The sequence below is a fragment of the Melopsittacus undulatus genome, chromosome 13, assembly GCF_012275295.1.
Source record: "Melopsittacus undulatus isolate bMelUnd1 chromosome 13, bMelUnd1.mat.Z, whole genome shotgun sequence".
In the NCBI taxonomy this organism is placed as follows: Eukaryota; Metazoa; Chordata; class Aves; order Psittaciformes; family Psittaculidae; genus Melopsittacus; species Melopsittacus undulatus.
The window spans coordinates 2,888,198-2,913,850 of NC_047539.1; the positions used below are offsets into that span (position 1 = coordinate 2,888,198).

Consider the following 25,653-nt stretch of genomic DNA (forward strand, 5'->3'; position numbering starts at 1 on the left):
AGTTTGTTACCAAGGGGCTTTGTCCCCCACTGGTATGAGAGAGATCTGCCAAAGTTGCCATAGAAATTTATCTTAATGGTCTGTTCCCAATGGTACTGCCCAATGTGTCCTGGCCACCTTCCAGCCCCTGCAGAAACCCTGGGCCAGATCTTCGGATGGTGCCTGTGTGCCTCTGTTGACTCTGCTGATTTATATCTGCTGGAAATGTACAGCAGAGATTGCAATAGGCCCATGATGGGGCTGCGCTGATTGAAACCAGCCAGGGGGATGACAAATCTTCCTCTTAATATTTCAATTGACTTTGGCAAACTTGCCTCTTTCTTGTGTATCCTAAATCAATGTGTAAGTGCTGCTGACAGTAATTTCCACTTTTGTCTGTGCAGATGGTTGCCCTTCACCAGGCTGCGGTGTTTATACCTGCTAAGTTTGCAAACACTTTTCTGCTACAGCCTCCCATTGAGCAGTATTTTTCTTTAACTGTCATATTTGTGAGATGAAAATGTTCTTTCTTGGGCCCAGCTTGAATGTGAATTTCCTTCTTTCAGCAAGGGCCACTGAAATCTGGAGTGGAAGTGCAACCTGCAGCTCCATCAGCAGGATGCTCTGGGTGGGGGATTTGAACCATCTTAGGGCTCTAGGTGCTCCAGAGCAGGGTCTGAGAGCTGGTGTCCAGACTCTTTCAAAGTCCTCCTGCTGGATCCTGTGACTTTTTAGTTGCATGTCAATGTAGATTCCTATGCACTACATAATTATTAGCAATCTTTAGGCTGAAAGCTGCAGTATAAGTGTTGGAGTCTCATAGGCCTAAGGCACTGCTATCTCTGCTAATTCTTGTTTGGCATACAGAAGAAGCTGCTGCTTTTGTGTTTGTTTAGCCCCTGTCTTTGAGGCACTAAATAAAATCTGCAATCCATCAATGGTGCACCCAACTTCAGTGTGGGTTCCCTGGGGTAGGATGCTTTGGTCCAGCTACTCTTTCAAGGCAGGCTGTTGTACTTTTAAATAAAATAAAGATTAATTAAAATAATTGAATATAATAAATATTAATAAAATGATTAAATATCATTAATAATTAAAATAAGCCTTTCTCTTTCCATTTCTCTTGTGCACAGGGAGAAGATGCCATTCCACCATGTAACAGCTGGCTTGTTGTACAAAGGCAACTACCTGAACCGCTCACTCTCCGCTGGCAGTGACAGCGAACAGCTAGCGAATATCTCCGTGGAGGAACTAGATGGTGAGCCTTGTGGTTTTCCAAAGGGAGCTGGGAATGGGGAAGGGCTCGTTTTCACCTTCTCTGTAATGTCTTCATGCAATAACCAGAGGTATTCTCCCTGTGAAGCAAGGAGCAAAAGGCAGGTCAGAAGTGAGATAGCTCAGCAGATCAGGGACAAAGAAAAGGTTCTAATCACGATCATGTTGAAAGCTGTGGGCTGATTGTAGCCTCAGATTCTGTCCTTCTGCTTAGCAATAGGGCAGCTTTTTGAAAGAATAAGGCTGCTTTTTATGGGCAAAACTCTGTAAGAGTTTTGCTAATATCTCTTTTATAAAGATGTCTCTCTTTAGCCTTTCCTGAGAACCTGCAGAGCAGAGTGTGTCTTCCTGTCAGGTCTTCTCATCTGCTTTGTGGCCTTTCAAAAGTAAGGTTTCCCTCTGTGCTTCAATATAACAAGATGCACAGGGATGGCTTCTGGCTTAAGAAGCTGGAAAGAGCTGTCAGACTCCCTTTTCAGGGTCAGTGATGAGAGCACAGACCTCAGGCTGGCAAAGGCTATCAGGAAGGTTGTCCACATCTGCTGTCTGTATGATCCCATAGTTTCCTCCCTGGAAGCTAGCTGCTGCTAATCCCTTCTGCCCAGCAGACAGGATGGGAGGCCAGGTAGGCTCCCAGTCTGGTCTGTGGAGGGAAGGTCTCTTTCATAGGCAATTTGTGGCTCACTAGGGGCACTTCTAAGCTAAAGTTAATGCTGTTGACAGCTGGTCTTTGAGAGCTGTGGAACAAATTAAAGCTCTTGGTTTGCTTCCCAGTGGGCATTTGGTACAGGCCACGATCATAATCATACCTACTGAGAGTTTGAGGAGGAAATGAGCAAGGGAATGGTGCAAGGTGGAAACAGACATTCCAGGACATGTTGGAGGCATTTTGGCAAAACAGAAGGCAAACATTTCTGCTCACCCTTCCTCTTTTCACCTGTGCTTTGGTAAAGCAGACCTTGGTTTTCAAGCCTTGTCAACTCAGAGCTTTTGGATTTGTTTTTGTGTTACATTAACTTATCTTTAGTACAAACAGTGCTTTCTGAGTATTTGTAACTGCTTTCCATCTTCCCAATGAGTATATGCTGAGATGCAGTTCAGGTGAGAGATGAAGTGTGAGAAACCACTTTCAGTGCAGCTTAGTTAAGACCCCAGGAACACAAGAACATCAGAGGCATCTTCTGGGCTCTTCTACTGGGTTACAAGTGGTTTGCTTGAAGTTTTATGTTTTTGAGCAGAACTGAACTGGCTTAGCTTCTGTGCATCCTGTAGACTACAAACTACATTGCAAGGTGAAGATTAGTTGTTGTTCCTATTCAGGATGACAGGGGTTGGCTCCGCAGACAGGAGAATGTTGGATGCAGTTTTGCAGTTTATTTCAAATGAGAACAGGGATTTTTCTGCTGTGCCTACCCTGATTAGAGCATGTCTGCTGCAATTACCTATGAGATTTGCAGGCAGCTGTCAAGAGCAGATTCAAGTGGCATCAGGGCTGCAACCCACTGTCAGGGCCATCCCAGCGCATGAGGGAAACTTGTCCTTGATTTGTGCCCCTGCTGTTTGCATGGAAATGGTCTGTGGCTGGACACGGGAAGGAAGCCCAATTTCATTTCCATCCTTCCCACGTCTCCCTGTTGCCAACCACATAGGGCAGTCTGCAAGCTTCACAAGCCCTCTTGGCATCACTTTCCCATCGACACCTCTAGGGTGAGAGCTGTTGGAGAAAGCAGAGCACAGCCCCATAGCCAGACCAGCCTTCCCAAGGAGAAACCAGTACTCGAGAGGCTGTGCATCATTTCCTTCAATTAATAGCAAATGAAATGAACGTAGTGTAGAGGAGTTGCCTTTTGAGAAGGCAGCAGCCGAGTCACTGTTAATGCAAGTGCTGCATTCATTTAATGTGGTCAGTGCCCCATTATAACTGTGCTATTGAACTGGAGAGCAGCAGAGTTCATTCATCTCTGTTCACAGAGTATCCCCCTCGTTCTTCAGGAGCATGGTTAGAGCTCTTTAACTAATCATCCATTTATTCTCTGGCTGTTAAGCACAGGCTTCTTGTTAGAATTTAGTCTTTTTTTTCCTGACAGCCTTTTACTTTACAAAACCCTATTTTTGAGAGCTTTATGTCTTTGCCATGAAGATATGCCCCAGTTCTAAGCCTAGCAGAGAAAAGCTCAACCTCAGACCATGTTTTTTCCACCTGTAAACACAAAAGTAGTACCAAATTGATAAGTGTCTGCTAAAGCCAGAGCAGCAGAAGAAGCTGGAGATGTTTTTCTCTTTGCCAGCTACCAAAGTACAGCCCAGCCACTGGAAATTGTGTGTAATATTAGGTCAGTAGTCACTATTTAGTGTGTTTCATTGCTAATACATGACCACTGCCTAGATGTGCTGGTAATTGGTGACAGTACAACTGTTACCTGCTGAAGAAACCAGAAATGGTCTTTATGCCTTTAAGCATGAAATAGCTCAGAATGAGTAACAAAATGTTCTTTCTTGAGAAGTTAATGTCAGTGTATGGGAGCTTTGTGGCTATATCAAGCTGTAATAGCTCAATGCCAATAACGTACTTGCATTTAATCTTACAGGCTGGGAGAGAGATGCCAAATTCTCCTTGGTTTCTTTTTTGATGAGATTTTTGTCCCAAGGGAGTTCCAGCCTATTGAGAAATTCCAGTCACACACATTAAATTATTAATGGTTAAGTCAGTGGGAATTTTCCATAATGCTCCTCTGCATTCAAGGCTCCAACAGGTGCCTGCATTTGGGAAAGCGGTGCAGGTTTCAGATGCGCACGCCCCATTGAGAGCTCAGGTTGCTGCTCTGCCTCTTCTCCAACCGGTTATTTTCCCTCCTAGAACAACTTTTCTGACTTGCATCAGCCATCTGTCGACTTTAACACCGCTTTAAATACTATGCTGGCAGCAAGGAAAGAGGCTGGAGAGATAGCAGGTCACTCTGCTGATGGCTTGCCTGTTCCTAGCAGCGGTGTTTGCTATTTGCAGTTCTGTAGTAGCGTGAGGCTTTTTAGAAGCTGTCACTGTCACAGAGGGAATTAACTTGCAGAAAGCTATATTAGGTGATACTTAGCTTTGTAACATCAAGTGAATGACGGAGTTGAAAGTGGCAGGCCATCCATAACCTGTCTCTTGGGGACCATAAAGTACAGCGGGTTCTCAGATGGATGTTATTGCCATATGCTTAGTGGTTTCTATGCATGGGATTATAAATTAAGGCTGGGAGGAACTGTTTTACATATAGATTTTCTGGCTATTGTTGGCTGGCATAAAATTGTGGCACAGTTTGTGCATACTCTGTGGTTTCCACATCCCTTTTAAAACCAGCTTCTGTCTTCACATAATGAACAGCTAGGAGTATTTTTAATAAAAAATGGTGGATGGAAATAATCATGTCAAGCTTGAGTCATCCACCTCCATAGGCTCTATCTAAAGGGTATTGTCAGGAGGTAAAAACATCTCCATAGTAGGAATCTGACAAATATCACCTGAAGGGAGGCACATGCATTTTAAGTAGGCTTTTCAGAAAGTGCCTGTGAAATGTGTGCTAGGCAGTGCCTTGCAGAGAAAACCCAAAATGTGAACCACAGCAGCAGCTGTTTGTCCAGAAAGATATCCTGATACATCCTTACCTGACCCAGATTCCTTTGAAATCAGCAGGGCCCATACAGGAGGAAATGTTGCTGCGTGGCAGCAGGACAGCTATTGGCATCTGGTGCCTTAGACCACATAGCCTCTGCTCTAGAAGGGGTCTGTGGTATCTACAAGGCTTTTTCTAGGCTGGGAGTTGGGTTTTTTTGTGGTTGTAGACCTCAACCTAGCCTGCTCAATGCACCCCTTAAGGTTGAGATCCAGAGTGGAAATGCCATTGTTTTGCCTGCCTAAACTGGCGATGTCAGCAGGGCAACACATGAAATGGGGGCAAAACTGCTGCTTGTGGGAGCTTGGGGTGCAGTGAACTTCAAGACAGGAATCTGTGGACTTCCCTCACCAGGGGATCTTTCTATTGTTATAGATTATACACCACGTTGCAGGATGTGTACCTCTTTCCTGCTTATTCCCAGCAACCACCCCCTCTGTCACCTGCAGAAGCCCTTAACTGGGTCACTCTTCACTGGCCTCCTGTGTAACAGTCAACCATGAGCAGCTTCAGCATATACTGGAAAACAGCTCCTGAAGTAATTCAAAGAGCATGGTTAAATGATGCCCATATGGATTTTAAATTAATAACTGTCTCTGGCATACCAGTAATGCAGGAAATGCCAAGTGGCTTAAGGTGTGTTGGGGCTGCAGGCAGTTCTGGAGTGCCAGCAGCATGGTAAGGTGGTCAGTCATAGGGCTGATGACATGCTTGGTCCCTGCTGCAGGGGACAGAAGGTAAGATAGCCCCACATCACAAACACAGCTATGCCATCCCGATCCTTGGATATTGTAAGTCCCGGGAAGGGAGGGACCATGATGCTCTCACCATGCAGTCTCATTTTGGACTTGTTATTCAGCAGAAACCCTGTTAGCCACAAGGATCGTGTCTGATCCAGATCCTAGCTCTCTCTTGTGTTATCAGAGTCCCTTGCTTGCAGCAGTCAGGGCTGCTGTGCAGCTCCTCATATCTCTCTCCAGGTGTTGATTTTTCTCCAGGTCTGTTTGTTTGCTAGCAGAGCTTTTGCTCCTGCTGATGGGCACAGGAGGCAGAGGGGCAGGCAGATTCCCTCCAGCCTCAACAGCCTGAGCCATGTCGGCAGCTCAGGCTGATTATCTTTGGTGTCTCAGGTGAGATCAAACGGTGTTTTGGAGAAGTAATGTGCTCCAGAAGGGAAACCCAGGGGGGAGAGTCATTAGTCACTTGACTGACTCATGTAACAGCAACAGGCTGAGTCTGCTCTGTTTTTGTCCATGGGAAGGAAAAAAACATTTGGGAAAGGGGAAAGACAAACAAGGATGAAAGAGCATCTGCTGGTGAGGAAGGAGTTGCAATGATATTCTCTTAGGAGACATAGCAAGGTTTGATGCATGTGCTGGGGTGGAACCACCCCAGGGTGCTCTGGATTTGCGCATGGGTCTCCAGGTCCACGCAAGCAGCCTGTTAATGAAGTGAATGAAGCTCATTTTCTCTTTTGCAGAGTTCTTTTTAAAGAGAGGTTTATCCACAGTGTCTGTGCCGTGAGTGGTGATGGCTGGAAATGGAGTAATTTCTGTCTTATGTTGGGTTTTATTAGTGTTTCATGCCTCTGAATATAAAACTGTGGCAAATCTGTGGACAAAAGCAGCTGTATCCTCAGTTCTGCTGAGCTCTTACTCATTTTCCAGTTATGTGTTTTAATTACAGTGTGGGTTTCCTTGGGACTCAGTAGTTTCAGTCTCCATTGAAAATGCTAAAAACTGGTGTAGTATTAATGTTCTGTAAAGCATTGTTTTATTGTAAGGTGCACGTTTACCCCAGGCTGTGCATGGCCAGTGGAGGAGTGGAGTTGTTGATGGAGGAAATTGTGGCTACCTGTGCCAGGCTGCATTCTGGCTCAGCTCTCATGATGTTCAAGGGGATTCACTGGGGCAGAGATGTGCAGTTCTAATTCACTATGGTCTGCCCCAGCATCAGCTGTAGCCTCCATTGTTGGCATGGACTAGCACAGCTGGCAGATGGGAGGCTCGTGCTCCACTGCAATGCATTAGGCTGGTCTCAGTTCCCCTGCCCTGGCTTTGGGAAGCTGAATTTAGTAGCTCTTCCTGCCCCAAACAGGCAAAGATACTGTATGGACACCCAAAGAGGCTGAGCACAGGGAGGTCTGGCACCTCTGGGCTTCACCAGAGGGTAAGACCATGTCTTGAGGGTTTTAGCTGCTGCATTGACTTAGGCACCAGTAAACCTTGAAGATGAGAGTGGATTTTCTCCAGCACTAGAGACCCTCAGCAAGAAGGTGGCAGAAAGCTATTGACTGGGGTGAAAACCTCCAGAACATCAAGTATTTCCATCCTCTAAGGCATTGCAGCCCAATCCCTACACAAGACATCAGTACTATGGCAGGTTAATTACCCAGGAAGACAAATGAGGTTTTGGGTGCAGCCTCGGGATGGCTTGCAGAAGCTCTCTTCATCCCCCCTCTGCCAAGGGAGATGTGTCACCTGGACTCAATGCCCCCAAATACGAGAACAGACATCAGCATTGTCTCTGAGGAAAGAGTCCTTACAGTGAGAGAGTATAAATAAAATGAGAATGGCTGCCAACAAATTAGAATTACAGGGACACCATCTGGACAACAATTAAAGAGATTGTTTGAGCTCCAGCTATGCTGACATAGTTATAGGAACTGGCTGGCAAGTGAGTTACTCGTGGTGGATATGCAGATATCCTTGATCTGAAGCTTGAGGGGTTTTGGCTTGTTGTAGTGGAGGAGACTCTATGAGCTGGAAGAAGATAGTTTTGGGGAGACGGATGCAGACTGTGTCTTCATCCAGCTCTTTCTCACTGCAGAGATGCTGCTGAGGCCCTGATGCTCCCTGACATGCCATGAATCCTCCCTGACCAGTGGTCCTCGCAGCCCTTTCATTCGCTTGTGAGCTGGGCTCTTGGGCTCTCAGTGGAGGGAGCTGATAACTCACTGCCTGTGTTGCCTCAGGCCATGGGAACAGAGCAAATTCAGATCAAGAGCTAAACATGCTTTAAAAGGCATTAAATCTTGCTGTGACACGTTTATACAAATTTTAATATGGATTTTTAATTTTTTATGCAAGCTTCTAGACTGGATCATTTATTTTACAAGTCCCTTCAATCCCTTGCCTTAAAACCCAGGCTTTAGCAAGTCACTCTGGTTCTAATGGGTGTTTCTTTGTGGACTCGGGGGTCTCGTCCTTACTTTACTGCTCTGGAAATGTACTTCCTTGGCAGTGGCTTTCAGCTGTGCATGGGGGAAGAGTGGCCAGGGTAGAGTTACTGCAGTCCAGACCCATAAGGATGTGGGACTGGAAACAAAGGAACCTAAATGTTCTGTCTCCCGTATTTTCCAGATGAAGGCACAGGAGAGCTGTGGATACCGCAGGGTGGTTGTATGTTCTACACTGTCTGCACAGCCAGCCAAGTGGCCAGTTCCCAGCACGCCTTTGCGTGTTGATCCAGCTCCCAGTGACCTCGTTTGGGATGTAGTCAGTCTGTCCAGAGCATCTTCCCCTGGCAAAGGGAGACCTTAGACATCCTGTACATGGCACTGAATGGGTCACTACTTATCTCCTTCCCTGAAACCTCTTTACTGATTCTGGTTTATTGGGCTTGGGGCTGATGAGTGGCTTGAAAAAGGCCTGGACAAGCTGCTGTTTGAGTGAGTTGGAAGATGAATGGCTCAGCATGTCAGTGAATCCCAGCTGCACAGACCTGAGTGTGAGGACCCGAGTGCTGGCCTGAATGGTTGCAAAGTGCAGAAGCAGGATTGACCTGAGGGTCTCATGAGCACTGTCAGGTATCTGGTTGCACAGACAGTGTCTTACAGTTAGTCAGAATCAGGCTTTGCAAGTCTCTTCTTTAATTACCATGTTAATACTTCGATAGTTAAGGATTTTGAGGTTATGATGCTGTACATGGGCCCTTTTTGTGGTTGTGATGCTGTGAACTCTCAGACGTCCCTCCAATTTGTGGAGACTGAAATTTCAGCCAGGCTGCATTAGTTCACTCTGTATTTCAACACATCACCTTTAATCAAGTCATAGCAAACCATTAGCAAACCTGAATCAATTCCCTTGCCTGCACTGGAGCAGGTACCTCACCAAAGTTCAGACATCTGCAAAAGGCCTCTGTTCTGCACTGCATCTAGAGGCTCTCTATAGAGGAACATTCAGAAAGAGTTTTGCACCCTAACTAATGAGGCTCAGGGGTTAGATACACAGAAGCAGAAGCTGGAGTCCAGGTACCTATTTGTAGCTCTTCACTGGGATAATCTGGGTACCACTGATCTTTGTGTTCCTCAGTTTACCCAGCAGCAATACTTGTGAAGGGGGAGGAGGGCAATCTGCCTACCACTACTTGGGGTGCTTCAAGACCTCTGGGTCAAGCATCATCTGTGGGTCTTGCTCCCCATGAGCAACAGCTTTGTTTTGGCTCCCCATTCCCCTGCCACTGTGCCTCTGGTTTCAGCCTGTTGGTGATATGGGGGGGAACTGGCCCAGAGGATACTGTCTTGGCACAATGCTGCTGAAGAAATGACAGGGAGAAAACCTCAGTGATGCAGAGAGGGTTTCACCTGGCTTATTTGAACTGATTGTTTTTCCAAATGCCATCCAAAGCAATGCAAAGTCAAGCTCAGTGCTCCTTGCCTTGGTTTGGCTGTTTGGGCACCTGCTCACTGGTACCCAAGAGCATCCTGGGCCTGCTGTGCACCTGGGCAGCAGCAATCATCCCCAGCTGCTCTTCACGAACCTGCTCTGCTGACAGCACTTGTGGTCCCTGTTCTCTTCCCCCTGCTTATGAGGAAAATGAATTTATCTTTCTGAGGGTGAGGCCAGTGGCTCCGGCAAAGCAAGACGCCTCTTTGCAGGATGCCAGTGATGGAGATAGGCAACAGTAATGCAGTGAATTAATCAAACAGACCTAGCCATCTTCTTCCTCTGGCTGGAAATCTCTGTTCTCCAGTTTTCCTTGTCCAGTTGTGGGTCCTGAGACCGTCTCAGCCCTTCGTGAGATGTGAAATGGGTGCAAAAGCCAGTGTTAATGAAGGAGTTGTGTAAGAATGTTCCCTCCCAGGATTTGCTCTGGGTGGTTTCCCAACAAGTCAGAGCAGAGGAAGAAAAGAGGAGAGGAGCAGAGGGCAGCAGGAGAGGCTGCACTGCAGCAGGAGGGGGCAGGATGGGTGCTGGGTGAGAGGGAGTGGAGGGGGCAGAGGACAGGTTTTGGAGCCAGAGAGGAAGTGAGAGGATGAGCAGCATCCCGTGTTGTATTTGCTGTTCCTAAAGCTAAATGTGCTGGCAGCCAGAGCCATGTTCAGCTGTCACAGGACCGTGTGGCCACAGCCAGATGGGTACAGGGGAATGGAGCAGGAGCCCAGCAGGGGAGCACTGCTTTTTTCAGCGTGACCGGCTTTGGTGACATCAAAGAGGATCAGTGCAAACCCTTTGAAGTCAGACTTAGCTCCTGCCTTGTGTGAAAGCAAAGCAGTGCAAATCTCCAAGGGTGACTGTGATGCTCTAAGGAGGTGGGTGCTGTGCAGGTCTGCAGGGAGGACTGTGCAGGTAAAGTGATGCTCCTAAGCTCAACCACCTTTGCTTTCTGCTCTGACATTTGATGTCAAGAACACATCCAGCAGCACAGGGCATGCAGCAAAGCTCATCAGTGCCAGGCAGAGAGAGGCAGTTCATAAAATGCTTTGGGAGCCTTCTGTGCCAGGGCAGCCACTGCAGTGAGGGTGCAAGGACTGAAATCACTGCAGTTACAAAGGCTGGTGCCAATCTGGCTCAGAGTTTTCACTCTCCAAATGAAATGAGTTAAAACTATGCTGGGTTTTTTGCAGACTAAGGTCAGCCCAAGGTCTTACACCTCCCAAGTGGCTGGGTGATACTGCTCCATGCAAGGCTGTGCTCCGGGTGCAGCAGAGAGGGCTCAGCCAAGGACTGTCTGGGCCCCCCTGGTCCTTCCACGTGTGGGTTTGTGGAGGATGAACTGAGTCAGGACCTTGCTGTCTGCCTTGGTCTCCTGTTCATCCCCACACTGAATGACTGTTGCACCCTGGGTCCAGCTGACAGGACAGAAAGAGAGGGATTGTGTGGTGATAGTGGGACCAGTGGCAGGACTCATGCGAGCACCACATGAGGCAGCACTCTTAATGAGTCCTGACATGGGACCACAAGCCTCAGTTTCCTCCAGTACACAAAGTCCAGGCTTTCACATTCAACAGAAGGAAAAATAGATAGGACCAAACATCCCTCTGGAATTTGAATGGATTTGATAAGTGATGGCTTGCTAAATCCTGCCTGTTCCTGGAGCTGGGGTGTAGCAGGCAGCCAGCATTTGGAATTTTCCATCTTCAGTACTGCAGAACAGCACAGTCTCTTGTTTCCTTTATGTTGATAAGAATTCCATTAAAAACACACAAACAAACAAACCAACCAAGAAAAAAACTGAAGTCTTGGTAGTAAAAGATATTTATGTCTGATGTTCCTGAATGCACATCGTTAGCATGTCATTTAGGAAAAGCCCCTCTTTCTAAATAAGCCATTAGCACACAAGTCTATTAGCAACATGTGGGATGAGGCAGTATGTTGTATTTTAGGATTATTCTTTTGGGTAATTTCTATTTAATTTACTAGGAAACACAAATCTCATTACTTTTCTTTCAACTAAATCTAATCCAGGGCATGAGATTTTCTGAATAGGTTTGGATGGGGTGGGGGGAGGAAACATGGCTGTGTAACTGATTGTAATTGCTCTTACTTCCTGGAGGTAAAGAAGATTTGAAGCATCTTTTTTCCTCAGCAGTTCTTCCTCTTTGCACATAAGGAGTAAATTGTGCTTTGCAGGGACACCATAATTTCAGCCTTTGAAATGCGAAACTGTGTTTGCCAATGCGTCTGATGGATGAAATGTCCATCACAAGTACTTAAATGCAGCTTGTCACTGCTTTGTAAATTGGATTTCAGTGTTGCAAAAGGGAAAATGAGGAAATAGAGAGTTGGAGGATACTGCTGAAACCACTTTGGCCCTCGGGGAGGTGAGCGTGCGATGGGTTCAGGTTTCCCTCCCTAAAAGCACCAGGGAGGGACACCTCACACTAAACCATGGCACCCAAGGCTCTGTCCAACCTGGCCTTGAACACTGCCAGGGATGGAGCATTCACAGCCTCCCTGGGCAACCCATTCCAGTGCCTCACCTCCCTAACAGGAAAGAATTTCTTCCTTATATCCAGTCTAAACCTCTGCTGTTTAAGTTTCAACCCGTTACCCCTTGTCCTATCACTACAGTCCCTAATGAACAGTCCCTCCCCAGCATCCCTGTAGGCCCCCTTCAGACACTGGAAGCTGCTATGAGGTCTCCATGCAGCTTCTCTTCTCCAGGCTGAACAGCCCCAACTTTCTCAGCCTGTCTCCATACAGGAGGTGCTCCAGTCCCTGATCATCCTCGTGGCCTCCTTTGGACTTGTTCCAACAGTTCCATGTCCTTTTTATGTTGAGGACACCAGAACTGCACACAATGCTGCAAGTGAGGTCTCATGAGAGCAGAGCAGAGGGGCAGGATCACCTCCTTTGACCTGCTGGTCACACTCCTTTTGATGCAGCCCAGTATACAATAGCCACAAAAGTTCAGAGGCCTAGGGCAGGTATGTAACTTCTGTTCCGAGCTCAGCTGTGCAAATAGGAGATTTTTCAGTTCACCAGCCATTAAAACCAAAAGAAACAAGAAAGAGGATCCACTTAAATTCTAGCCAAATCAGTGCATTTTTGGGTTTGCATTTTTTTTTCCCTCCATGAATCAGAAGCTGGGGAAAAAAAAATCTCATCTGATCCAAAACAAAGTGTTTCATTTAGAGTTTGAGCTTTTTGAGCTTTATTTCTGCTCGGAAGATGTGGCAAAGTTGTAGGTTTTGGCTCGCCAAGTTACGTGCTTCCATTAAAAGAGTGAAAGCAAAACATTTTCTTTCAGTAGGAGCCTGGACACACACCTTGTGCAGCTGCTGAGAGCTGATGAAGTGTTTCAGAGAGGCTGAATCTGTGTTTAAGGTGAAAGCACTTCAAGGGACAAATTGTCTTGTGATGTGTCTTCTCCAGCCAAGTCAATGGCAAAGTGTCGTGGTAGGGTGAGAAGGTTTGAGCAAGGACCTCCAGTGTCCTCAAAACTGGTGGCATCATGACTGGGTCATCTTGAGACTTCCTGTCCTTGGGGTCTTACTCTTTCAATGGAATTGTCATACACGAGGTCTCAGAAGTGAGCCCACTCAGTTGCTTTGCTGATGAGCTCCCATGAACTGAGTCTGGTCAGCTGGGGAGCCCGTGAGGACGGGGTAGCTCAGTACAGTGGTGCTTCTGAACAGTAAAAATGAGACAAAATGAGGTTTGGTTTGGATTGAGATGCAAAAGAAAGGGGGGGGGGGGAAGTTTCCCCACTGCTCACTCCATTTTGGGTCTGTGTAAGGGGTTAAGTACCTAATGACTTCTTCAGAGTTCATTCCAGTTGCCTTCCAGGCTTGTTTCTCAATAGCTTTATTTCATTATATTCCACATCTTCTGGGGTTTTTTTGCTTCTTGCTTTCATTTTTCACAATAAAGGTTGCAATATATGAGCCGAGGAAATGGAAGCAAAGCAAATAAAGAGGCTGGTTAAATACAGGGCTCTGGAGGAAGGTTCTGGCTGGCCTCAGGCTCTCCTGCTGTCCTGCACTGAGGTCCAGCAGTTTCTTTTCTGCCTGCCCTGGTTTTTTTTTTGCTCTCATAATAGCAAAGAGGAGATGTGCTTTGGCTTCTGTAACTGCTACCAATAAGGATAAGGCTTATAGGGGATAAAGATAAGGCTTTTAGGGGGAGAAGGTCACATAATTATCTCTAAACTGGAGAGACATAAATTTGACGGGTGCAGTTCCAGAGGAGGTCACAAAGATGATCGAGGCTGGAACACTTTGCATATGGAGACAGGCTGAGAAAGTTGGGGCTGTTCAGGCTGGAGAAGAGGAGCTGCGTCAAGACCTCAGAGCAGCTTCCAGTGTCTGAAGGGAGCCTACAAGGATGCTGGAGACAGATCTTCATCAGGGACAGTAGTGATAGGACAAGGGGTGATGGGTTTAAACTTAAAGCAGGAAGTTCAGGTTAGATCTAAGGCAGAAGCTGTTCCCTGTGAGGGTGCTGAGGTGCTGGCACAGGGTGTCCAGAGAAGCTGTGGCTGCCCCATCCCTGGCAGTGCTCAAGGCCAGGTTGGACACAGGGGCTTGGAGCAGCTGCTCCAGTGGAAGGGGTCCCTGCCCATGGCAGGGGTTGGAACTGAATGGTTTTAAGGTCCTTTCCAACCAAAACCAGTCTGTGATTCACTTAAAAAGCTGTTTATCATTAGCTTTTCCAGGCTTTTAGAGATTTCATTTGGTTTTGAGCAAGTGATTGGAGGTCCTTTTCTGCAGGTTAATTTTATTGTCTTCTGTGAAACAGTGCAGCGAGTCAAGGCTCTTGGCTGGATTACATGAGCCTGATGCACACCTTGTATGTGTTGCTATGGCATGAAAGGAGTTTTGCTGGGGGAAACTGCTGACTCCACAGTGCACTGGCTGTTGTTTCTGGTGGTGTTTATTTGCAATAACAGAGCCTGAAGCTGCTGTTTTCAGGTATTTTGTGCAGTTATTGTGCTTTCTAAAGCTTTCCAGGCTGCTTTGGAGCATAAGACAAATTCAGGGTTGGAATCACAGTGTTAAGACCCATTAAGGCAAATGGGCCTTGAACACTTAAACTTAAATGTTAAACACTTAAACTTAAAACTTTAGTGTAAAGGCAAATAAAAAGCTCCTCTCTTAACTTTTGGCCTTGGCAGTGTGTGTTTCTTCATCAGAGCAATGTTTAAAGCAGAACAGTGCACATCTGAATTTCCTAATTGCCTGTCTCCATGCCAAAGCCACCCATAAAGTGTTTCTTGGGAGGAAAAAGGGTTGATGGCCTATTCCTAGCTGCATGTGTCCATCTGTGCATATAGGCACAGATAATACTGACATATCTTAGCTGGTAAGGATATGTCAGTTCTTGATGGCAGAAAACCCACCCCATCCCAGTTGTAATGCACCCAAGTCCACTTTCTATGTCTCTATTGTGGCCTCAGCTCTGCTTGGGCTAATGATGGTTTCATCCTCTTATGAGCTTGGTGAGAGCAGGACTGGCTCTGGCCATCCAGAAGGCTAACACAGGCCTTACCCAAAGGCAGGGGAGGAACCCTGGTGTGGTTCATAGCTGTGTGCAATGACCATGATTCATTCCCTCACCTGGAGAGCTGATTGAGACTTCTCTAATGCCTACTAGAGAGATGGGCATTTCTAAAGCATGAGGATGACCCTTGGGAGCTACTGGAGATCAGGTCAGCACGTGTAGCTCATTACAGTAGCTTTTGAGAGGCCCTGAGCTTCAACTTCAGTTTGAAGCTATGTGTGAAAATGCTGGATGGCTGTGACAAGCTTTTATGGGTGTCAGCTCAGGGATGTGTGTAGGAATCAAGACATAAATACTTGGTGAGTGCTGCAGTGACTTTTTAATTTTAGTGGGAAAACCAGAAAGTGGCAGCCAGAAAAAAAGCCAAACCCCAAAATAGTAGTAGTCCTTTTGGGAAAAGGAAGCGATATTCCACTATGAAGAGCAACCCCAATTAAATGGGAGCCTTTAAAGAAGGGAATAGCTAATTACCTAGATAAGGATGAGACAGACTCACACATGGAAAACAGATTTATTGGGGAACTTTTATCTATGTACATATGTCCAAGATGATTTATTTTCTTGCCACAAGCCCAAAATCGTCGGTGCTTTGTAAATATTGTGGTTGATGGCTGTAAAAATTTCCGATGAGATCAAGTTGGAAAGCATCATCTGGTCAACCACACTTACCAGAACCCAAGAGTTTCATTAACAGCTTCAGCAACTGGGGAGGCTCTGGGGGAATGGCCAGGCACATTGCCACCCTTGTTTTAAATAACCACTGGCATGTGAAGGCAAGGGAGACCTCCCCCAGTAAGACCCCTGTGCTTGGTGGCCTCGTGTGACTCTGTTGGAACAAAAGACTGTTAAAAGCAGGTTTGTGTTAAAACTTGACACAATTGTCCAACAGGGACAATATATAAATTTCCTGACTGAGATGTGGTAAATGGCTCATGGCTTTGCTGCAGTCACATGTTGAATATGACTCTGATGTCAGTCTATGCTTGCATTGCATATAGTGGGCACGGGTGTCTCGCACCACTGCAGGGCTCTGTGCCCCCTTCCCTGCTGTCACTTCCAATACGAATTTTCATCACTTTTTCATATTTCCAAGTATTTTTTGATTTTGTTTTGACATAATAAGAAAAAGAAGAGTTCAGAAAAAGTAGTTTTAGTGTCTACTGTATTTAATTTGCGCTAACTTTCATGTGGAGTTTAATTTAGACTGATGAGAGAGGCAGTTTTATGAGTATAAAACTCCATTAATTATGGATCCTGTCTTAATTATAAATGGCTCTATTTTAAAGTGAGTTGTACAACCAAAATTAAGACTTGGAGCAGTTCAATCAATACAAACATCAATTAGACCTTACTTTGTACTCCAATTAATTTATAAAGCTTCCCAATGAAGTGTAAAAAGTACGCCACTTTGTACTCTGCTTTCTGGCATTCCTGGGCATCAGGAGGTCTCTGCAGTTTCATTAGCAGCCTCCTAACGATAAGCATGGATGGAATAACAAACCTCCCAATGGTCTGCTTTTGCCCAAATAAACCAACAGAGTTAAATGCTAAAATAGCCCAATCTGGCACAAGCAAAGGGGAAGACAGAAGCTGTTACAAGCGTTCAAATTACACGTTTTGGTCATTTTACTGGGTCCCTCTGTGGAAATCACTATCCCACCCGATCATGACTGCTCTGGGGAGCTCTGTGACACCCCAGGGTAGGACATGGTCACTTGTCACAAATATGAACCTATTTAAGTTCAGGTTCAGTATTACCACCATGATATAACAAGACAGGCAGAGGCAGGGCACAGTTTGTTTCTCTGCACTGTCATCACCAGCTTTGTCCACTTGCAGTATTTGGTAGTTTAGCTGCTGACTGGGAACATGTCCCCTTTACAAGCTTTGCTGGAAGCTGAGGATCCAGCCCACCCAAGGAGTCAGGATCTGCTCCTGGAGACTTTGCATTGGTCACTTGAATCCCAGCTAGCACCTTCAGTCCGTGCTACAGATGGGGTGAGAATGAGAGAGCATAAAACAAGATTTTCTCATTGCCAGAGGGTGAGATGAAAGGACCTGAGTACTCCCGTTGGGAACCCAGGCATGAACAGATGAAGTATAATATCTTTTTGCTTCTAAACTGAATGTAGGTCATCTATAAGCTGCTGGGAAAGAGCAATGGAGAGCCATTTGGGCATTGAGCAGAAGGATGCCTTTCACCAGAGTATGGATGCCACATGCTGTAAAGTCCTGGGAAGAGCTAAATTGTTAATGCAGGACTTAGGAAGCCATGGAGCTCTCTGTGAGCTGTAGAAGAGCCCCTAAGAATCTTCTCCTCCCACAGCTTCTCAGGGGCAGAGGTTCTGCCTTCCCACCCAGTGGTACAGCAGCTACCCCTTGGTATCCCTTCCCTCTTGGACCTGCAGTAAAACGAACAAGAAACTATAATTTGCCCATGCATAAGGTCATGTAGGAAGTGGGGAAGGGATGGAGCTAGGTGTTAGCATACTTTTCATTTCATTCCTGGTGAAACAGGGTGTTTGAGCAAAGCCAAAGTGTGGGCTGTGTAACTGTTTGAAGTTAGCAACCAAAAAGCAAGCGACAGGCAGGCAAACAAAGCGAAAACCTGCTCTGAATTATCATAAGCTTTTTTTCCCCTCTTTTTTTGATGTTTTAAACCCTTTCAAGCAGAGCCATTTGTACTGGAGCAAATTCTCACAAGATATTTTTAGACGATATGAAGAGAAAAATATTACTCCATAGCAAGCTGTTTACAAATCTGCTAACCTTGTTTAGTGCTAGTAAAACTCGGGGCTTGGTGTGCTGCGGAGCACGCTAATGACTTGACAGGAATTGCGCAATGATGTCTTTCCAAAGTGATATACGTTGGCTCAGCCCTGCAGCTGGGCCCATGCACAACATTCTGCTATAATTAAGTGTGAATGTTTCTGCAGCTTTGCCATTAAAACAGGGAGAGTGAGGCAGGGAAGAGGCAGATCCTGCCAATTACAGGCTACTTTCCCTAATCCCCTTGCTTCTGTAATAGGGCCATTCTGCAAATGGTGACTGAAACCCTTATCAGCTGATTTGAGCAGCATCAGAGGCATCACTGGCCAAACTGCTGCTTCTGCCTCTGCAGGAGGTTAGTTAAAATGGGCTGGTTCTCACTGGAGGTGGCCAAGATGGATGGCTGTTGCTGGCCCATTGTCTAGTTTAGGAGCCCAGGTACTGCCCACTGTCATGCCCTGGGCCTTGGCTGACCATGCTGTGGAAATAACAACCATTACCCATCATATCTTGGATGCATAAATACATGTAGCAGGATGGTATTCAGATGCTTAGGTAATAGGGCATATAAATACATTGAAGACTGATATGGGCTTCTATGGATAGGAGATCCAGTCCCTCCCAGTACACCTTACTGGCCTGTACCTCTCATGGGTGTTGGGTATGAAGATATGACTAGGCTCCTAACCCTGGTGACTTGCTTATATTGGTCTTGGGGAAGCTCCTGTTCCAGTTGCTTCCAGTACTGCTGACGACCACAGTGAGGTAGTGTGGAACTTCCACCTTGAATATTTAGGGGGTTGGTCTGGAAGCCTGAACGTTTATTTATTTCCTCCTACTGAAAATAGCTAACAACAGACAATTGATCTTCTGAAGGCTTTTGTGGAACCTCAGTGCTTCTGATGACCACTGAGTGGTTAGCAATGTTTGAATAGGCCAAGTTGAAAGGAGAGATTAGATGATGCTGGTTGTGTGCTAGCTAGACAAAAGCTTTTCAGTCTGATCGCAGCTGAGGATGTGGTAAATCTAAGTGTGTAAAGTGGGTGAATGGTGTGGAGAATGAGAACAGGGAACAGTTGTTTGATGTCTGTTCCAAATCAAGAGCTAGAAAATGTCAGCTGGAAGTTGGAGGAGGTGTTTCAACTGAGAAGAAAGTGGATCATCATATACTGCGCGATTAAACCGTGGAACTCCTTGCTGCAGGACAAACAAAAGTAAATGTGATCACAAAAAATAACTGGAAAACTTTGTGGAAGTCTTGAAATGGTTTGAATATAAGCCTGTTTTCGCCATTTGTAAGCATGGGCACACTACTGGTGCTGGTAGTTGTCCTTCAGTCAGTTTGAGCATCTCAAGTCTTCGTTAGTACCCTTCCTTAGGAAGATATGAATTCAGCTTGACAAACACTGCCCTGGGTGAGCTTCATCCAGGATTTGGGTAAGCATAGGGGATGCATGATCGCTTGAGAATGCTTACGGTCCCTTTCTGGGATTTGTGTAGTGCTCTGTATATGATGAACAGGATAGGATGGAAAAGAAGAGGAAAAGCAGCTGATGGGCTACAGCAACAAACTAGCTGACTTGCTGGGGATTTTTCCTCCCATTTTACACTAGGAGAGAATTTGAGATGGAGATGAAGAACATGTAGCTGTCTTCATCCTTTCCCACCTCCTCAGTTGCATCGCATGGTTGTGTCCAGGATCCTCCAATGTGCTCGTGCTTGGGCACAGTCCCCCATCCACAGGCAGCCTGCACATGGGATACAGCCTATGTAAGGAACACAGCTGGGATTTCCCTCCTCCTTGTTATCCTTGGCCACTGTGAAATCCCCTGGAGCTATTGGCAACCTGCATAACTTGCAGCAGCTTTCCTAATAGCTCTGGTGATGTTGTTCTAGTGTAGTAATGTCTCCAAGATAACAGGCAGATTTTGTCCAGCGCAGTGGGATCAGCTGGCTGCAGATGCAGGGAGTCTCTTCAAACAGAAGCTGCATCACAGCTTGGGACACAAACCAGCATGTGGCATGTTTTGTTTTGAGAAAGAAGCCACTTTCATGGGAGAGGGAATATAACGAAAAAGAAGTTTTCAAAAGTTGAGAGAAAAAAGCATCTTCTCTGAACTGACTTAGACACATTATTCCCTTGTCACTGCTTTCTTAGCAAGACGCTTCCCTGGTCCTTTCTCTCCCCTAAGGTGTTTCCATAGCAAACTCCTGAATGAAGCTATGCAGGTGTTTGAACAGGGTGCCTGAGCTGTCTCTTCATGGGGAAAAGAGCCCATGTCAGGTAACCAGCAGGGCATGGCCCTGAGCCTGCCCCTTGCTCTGTTAGGGAATTGTGTGGTGGTTGTGTTAGGAAAAGGATTAGTGCTGGAGTGTTTTTCTTTCTGCAGCTGGTTTCTTTGTGCTTGGAATCTAGACTAGGGGCTAGATTTACTTTGAATTTAATTATGTGTTTGATGGCAAAGCTGCCAAGAGCTGTCAGGTGGTTCTGATTTTAGGTTTTTCTTCTTTATTATATTTCTGATGAATCTCAATAAATTAATATTTGTAAGAAATACTTCCAGAGTAATTTTATCGAAAAATTTCGTTATTGCCATGGGAAATTCAATGCAATTTTAATCTGGGACCCGTTCCATTTTGCAGTCTAGCTAGACAGCAAGTTTCAGAGGTAGGCATTGTGGGAGTATCGTGTCCATGGCGTATGTTGTATGTGTATATTGTGATGATCTACTGAGCCTACTGCTGTGACTCTGTGCCTACTACCCAAGTGTCTATGCTGCTGTCTTATGTTTGTGGTTAATTAGATAAGAGTTGATGATAATGAATAAAATCCCCTCTTTGCTGTGTTATACTACTAAAAGTGAGGCAGGCAGCGCATGCAGGTGAGCGACACAATGACAGCAGTTGATGTGGATGAGCTACATGAGACCTGCAGCTATGTGAGCCCCTTCTTTATGAAATGAGCTTTAGTGTTTATTTTAGCAGTGAGTTGCTCCCCACTCAGCAACCTGAGAGAGCAAATGAAGTATGCACATAGTGGGGCCTGCGTGGCAGTCCTAGAAGCCCGCTGTCAGATTGATTACTTAAAGTGCCTTTGAAATCAAGTGCTGTACAGTCAGCTCTAGATCATCTCACAATCATTTTTCATGTGCCAGTAAGTAAAACCATGGTGAATAATAGAGCTGGTTGAAGACATGGAATCTACTTCATCTTGTAAATCTGAATGGACCTCACTGCCTCTTCCCTCTGCCCTGGAGTACAATGCAATCCTCATGGCATAAATAACAACTGCAGTGATATAATGGAATTATACAAAGGCTGCTATTGTGAATTCTGTAGAAATAAGGCCAGTGAAATAGAGTACAGGTTGAGCTGATTTCCTTTTGCTTTTGTCTGTCAGGATAAACATGTCCCGCTATGTTTGTAAAAGCTTCAAGGAGTTGTCTGTGCTGATGGGACAGCAGTGTGAGATCATGGAATCATACAATCGCAGACTGGTTTGGGTTGGAAGGGACCTTAAATCTCATCCAGTTCCAGCCCCCTGCCACAGGCAGGGACACCTTCCACTAGACCAGGTTGCTCCAGAGCAGAGCTGCTCCAGTCTTCGCAGCATCTCCATGGCCTCCTGGATTCACTCCATGTGGCTGCAGGGGGAAGGAACATGCAGAGCTCAGAGAACTCCTTTCATTCCAGAGTTTCATTTCAGTTGGATTTCTGGATGAGGAAATATGCTCCTTGCCCCTCACTCTTTGCTGGTCACCACCAGCCATTGAGGTGAATCTTGTCTGTGGCAAATGCTGGCGGATCAGCCTGTGGGATTTAGCCACTGGTATCCTTGTCTGCCCACAGCAGATGAATGTGCTTAGTGCCTGAACATCCAAACTGGTCCAGTCTCCTTGTCCTCATACATGCAGACCCCATGGCTTTAGTCCTGCTCACACTGTGGACAGGGAGGATGGAGATTTCACACTGTCAAGCCACCTTCAGGCTTAGTCCTGGGGGGACAGAGGGAGAAGGTATAGCTTGGTCTTCAGAGGGGACTGGAGCCCTGCAGGGGTGCAGGGTGATTAGGCTGTCTATGCAAAATTACTGTGGAAGGAGACAGGTTTCAGTTTTGTTTTCTGAAGTTTTCTCTGTTGTTATGAAAGAAAATGCCCAGAATCGATGGATAGGCAGCACAAGGACAGGAGACCCAGGGAAAGGAGTTTCTTTGTGTTATCTGTTCTCCCTTTAACGTTCAAAATGGTTTCACATACTCCTGCAACACCTTATCTTTCTGCAGAGGACCTTGAAGTGTTATTTACCCAAAGAAAGCTTACCAGGAGCGTGAGCTTCTGTGTGTGGCTGGAAGAAGCAGATGTGAATGTGGGAGTCAAAAGCCCTTTCCAGAACTCTTGTAGGCTTGGAGAAAGGAAGGCATCAAATGGCTCTTCCAGCACTGGGCTGAAAGCATAGCAGACAAGAGAAGGGAGGCTTTCTTTTCTCTCACCCCTGCCCACTGCCTAAAGGCCACCACTTGAATCACACCCAGATGGAAGGAAAAGTTCTTTCCATGATTTTGTTTCTTTTCTCCTTGTCTCTTGCTGCACTTTTTTTACATTCAGCTTCTCATTTCTTATCTAGTTCGTTGCATGAATAAGATATGCCACATATTTCCCTGACATGTCTACTGACTATAAATACTCTATCCTTCTGTGGAAAGAGAATATGGATTATACGTGTGTGTATATATTTTGTATGCATCTAGAATCTTATATGCCATTTTCCCAATATTGTGTCTTTAATGGGAATTCACTGATTAGGTGCATAAAAGGCTACAGAAGACGGCAGTTTCACTGAGCTCAGTTTTAATACAAAGAGTACTACGGTTGCTAAGAGACTGATACTTCAAGTTTGGAAATCTTCATCCACACTAGATACATTATCTTGGCAAATTGGACTTTCTGAGTTGGCAGCAAATGGAAAAGAGTAACTTTTAAAAATAGAGATAATTTAGATGACGTCAAAGACATCTGGTGTCCTTTTCTAGAAATGTGAGACTGATCTATTTTGCTTGTGTGTATAAATCACTCTGCCCCCAGTGTGAGGTTCTACTTATGCCTGCATTTGAGTCTCATGTATTAATAAGTTCTCTTTATGTTGAAGATGTCCTAATTAAATAGGCTTTGTTTACCACACACACTACCTTTGTGTACCTTGGAGAACCTCAGCTTCGTGCTTCTGTGCAAAGCAGGATCTTGTAGTGCCCAGAAACACCCACCAGGCTCCATGGTGACTCAGAGAGGACAGTCACTTATTTACCTTCTTAGTAAATTTGCTCCCTCATCCATGTATGGACCCTGAGGGTGCACACTCAGAGCTGTGTAGCTGCAGACTTTGCTACTACCTTGCTAATGGGCCTCTCTCATCCTAATTCCCACCCAGAACTTGTGGGTGCAGAGGAAGGGGGAAGGTGTGCCTGGGCTTGATCATGCCTTATCAACCCTAATGGATTTTGGTCTCTAGAATTCCAGTGTTTCTGAATGCAAGGAGGCTTTGAATGACAGCTGGGAATCAGTTAAGGACTCTCTAATGCTGTACATAAGAGGCAGTGGGGAAGAAATGAGGGAACTGGAGAAAGCTCTGAAATGGGCAGCATGAGGCTGACATGAGAGGAAGGGAATAAATTAGAAATGACTCAAAGATGGATTATGGAAGGAGATGGCACCAGGTCTCTGGGGGAGAAGGATTACACTTGCATAGTGGGTGCAAGGAGAGGAGAGATGCAGCCTGGTGAAGAAAGGGCACCCCAGGAGAGCAGTCAGAGTGCACATGAGGAAAGTGACCTAGGGATGAGGAGCAGGAAGAGGTTCAAACATCTGCTGGAGGATTTTCCAGCCATAACCAGTATTCTGGTTAGCATCATTCCCAGGGGTTCGTTGGAGTGCCAGCTCCTGAAGTCACATAGATGAAGCATAGTTGCCTTTGTCATCTTTGCAATCTAGCTTGCAGTGCTGGGGAAGGCTGTTCCCCCACTTCAGGTGTTCTGCTTCCCAAACAGAGATAGATGGCTGGGTATGAATTATTTTCTCCCAACAAGAGCTTAAGCTGGACTTCTCCATAGTTGAAAGGAACACATTTGAATTTTAATATCAACTCTGAAAGGCGGTTGCAGCCTGTGCACTTGTGTATGTGTTCAGGTGATGAGATTTTATGTTATTTTTGGAAATGTTCATTTGTGCTAAGGACCAGGAGATTCAGAAAGGACCACTGAAATGTGAACATGTGATGTATTTTTTAAGTGTCGAGTGAACATAGAGTGCAATGATGATAAAGGCAGGTTACATGGGTGTTTTTCAAGCATAGACAATGCACAGTAATTGTATGTCAGAAGTCATTCAGGTTTGATATCGTGCCAGCTAATTAAACCATCCTCTCTGAAGAGACTTACTGTACTTTCCGTTTTTGCTGTTTCGTTCTCAAGAACAAAGAACTCTGAAGGCAGCTCTTGTGTTCAGTGCTCACGTTGGCATTCATTTGGATGGAAACCAACACATAGGAAATGGGAGCTATGATCAAATCTTTGTCTTGTTTGACTGGTGTAAACCAGCTTCGTTTCCATCAAAGGTGGTGGAAGGAAGAGAAGGGACGTGTGTTGTCCCATGTACTGTGTGCATCTGCTCTCATTCCTTTTTGGTGGCTTATCTCCATTCACATTTTCTGTGATCCATGACACATGAATCCTGCCATAGTTTTTGGTCTGTCCTGAGTAATATTGTCATTATGTTCCTTCCACATATGTCAGCTTTGGTGAAGGTGAGCAGTGCAAGAAAGAGGCAGTGCAATCTGCTAGTTAGTGATGAGAAGCCACATCATGGCTTGAATGACCTGCATCTTGGACAGTGAGCTCAGCCTGGCAGGTAAGAGAACAGCTCTTGCAGATAAGGGAAGGAAGAGCTTTTCTCTGTCACCAACATCTCGTTCCTCCATTTGGTGATATTCTGCTGGTATTCTATGAAATTCCTGATATATTTAATTCATGGCAGAGCAATGTATTAGTAAAAGCAGGATCATAGAATCAGGTAGGTTGCAAAAGATCTTTAAGATCTTCAAGTCCAACCTTTACCCCAGGACTGTCAAGTCCACCGCTAAACCGTGTCACTAAATGAGAAATGAGAATCCCAACCATAGGATGCCCCCAGTGGGTACAACCTGACACCTGTAGGAAGAGCTGGATTCTCAGTCATGGGTGCCAAAGTCTGACTGCACAACATGCTCTCCAGTGAGCCTTGGCCAGAAAAAATATGGCATGTTTTCATGGATGCAGGGATGGAGAAGGTGTCTAGTGCGAGTCCTTCTAGCCTTTTCTGTAGGTGGGGGAGACTGCCTCCGTTGGATAATCAAAGTGGCTGGCAAAGTTTAGAGCCCTGGCAGGCAGCCCATCCTCCTGTACCAGATGTCAAGCCTGCTCTGCAGTGTAAAGTGGATGTTTTAGTCCTAAAAGATGTTTTTGTTTTGTTGTTTTGTTTTGGGGTTTTTTATAATGTGTTTCATGCATCAGCCAGAGGAGGCAAACACTTACTGGGGCTTTATTGCATGTTTACATTGGCTTCTTGAAAGTGTAAATACCTCCAGGTTTTGAGCAGGCTTTACAGAGGGAACAAACTGTCAGAGGTGGGGTGAGGAGGTGGGTAGACCTGGGTAGGGCCTGGGAGCATTGCCATTGGTTCTGATGAGTGAAATTCATCATTGAATCATCATAGACTGGT

The 25,653-nt window shown here is 45.7% G+C and overlaps 1 protein-coding gene across 1 annotated transcript in view; it reads left to right on the forward strand.

Annotated features, from left to right (window-relative positions):
- The first annotated feature begins 1,116 nt into the window (after window positions 1-1,116).
- The window catches only part of CALN1 (calneuron 1), an 87,700-nt gene continuing 63,163 nt past the window's right edge, over window positions 1,117-25,653 (forward strand). Inside the window, exon 1 of the mRNA XM_031053700.2 lies at window positions 1,117-1,237. Coding sequence (XP_030909560.1) covers window positions 1,120-1,237 — 118 coding nt within the window. The 5' untranslated portion in view covers window positions 1,117-1,119. The remainder of the gene's footprint in view (window positions 1,238-25,653) is intronic.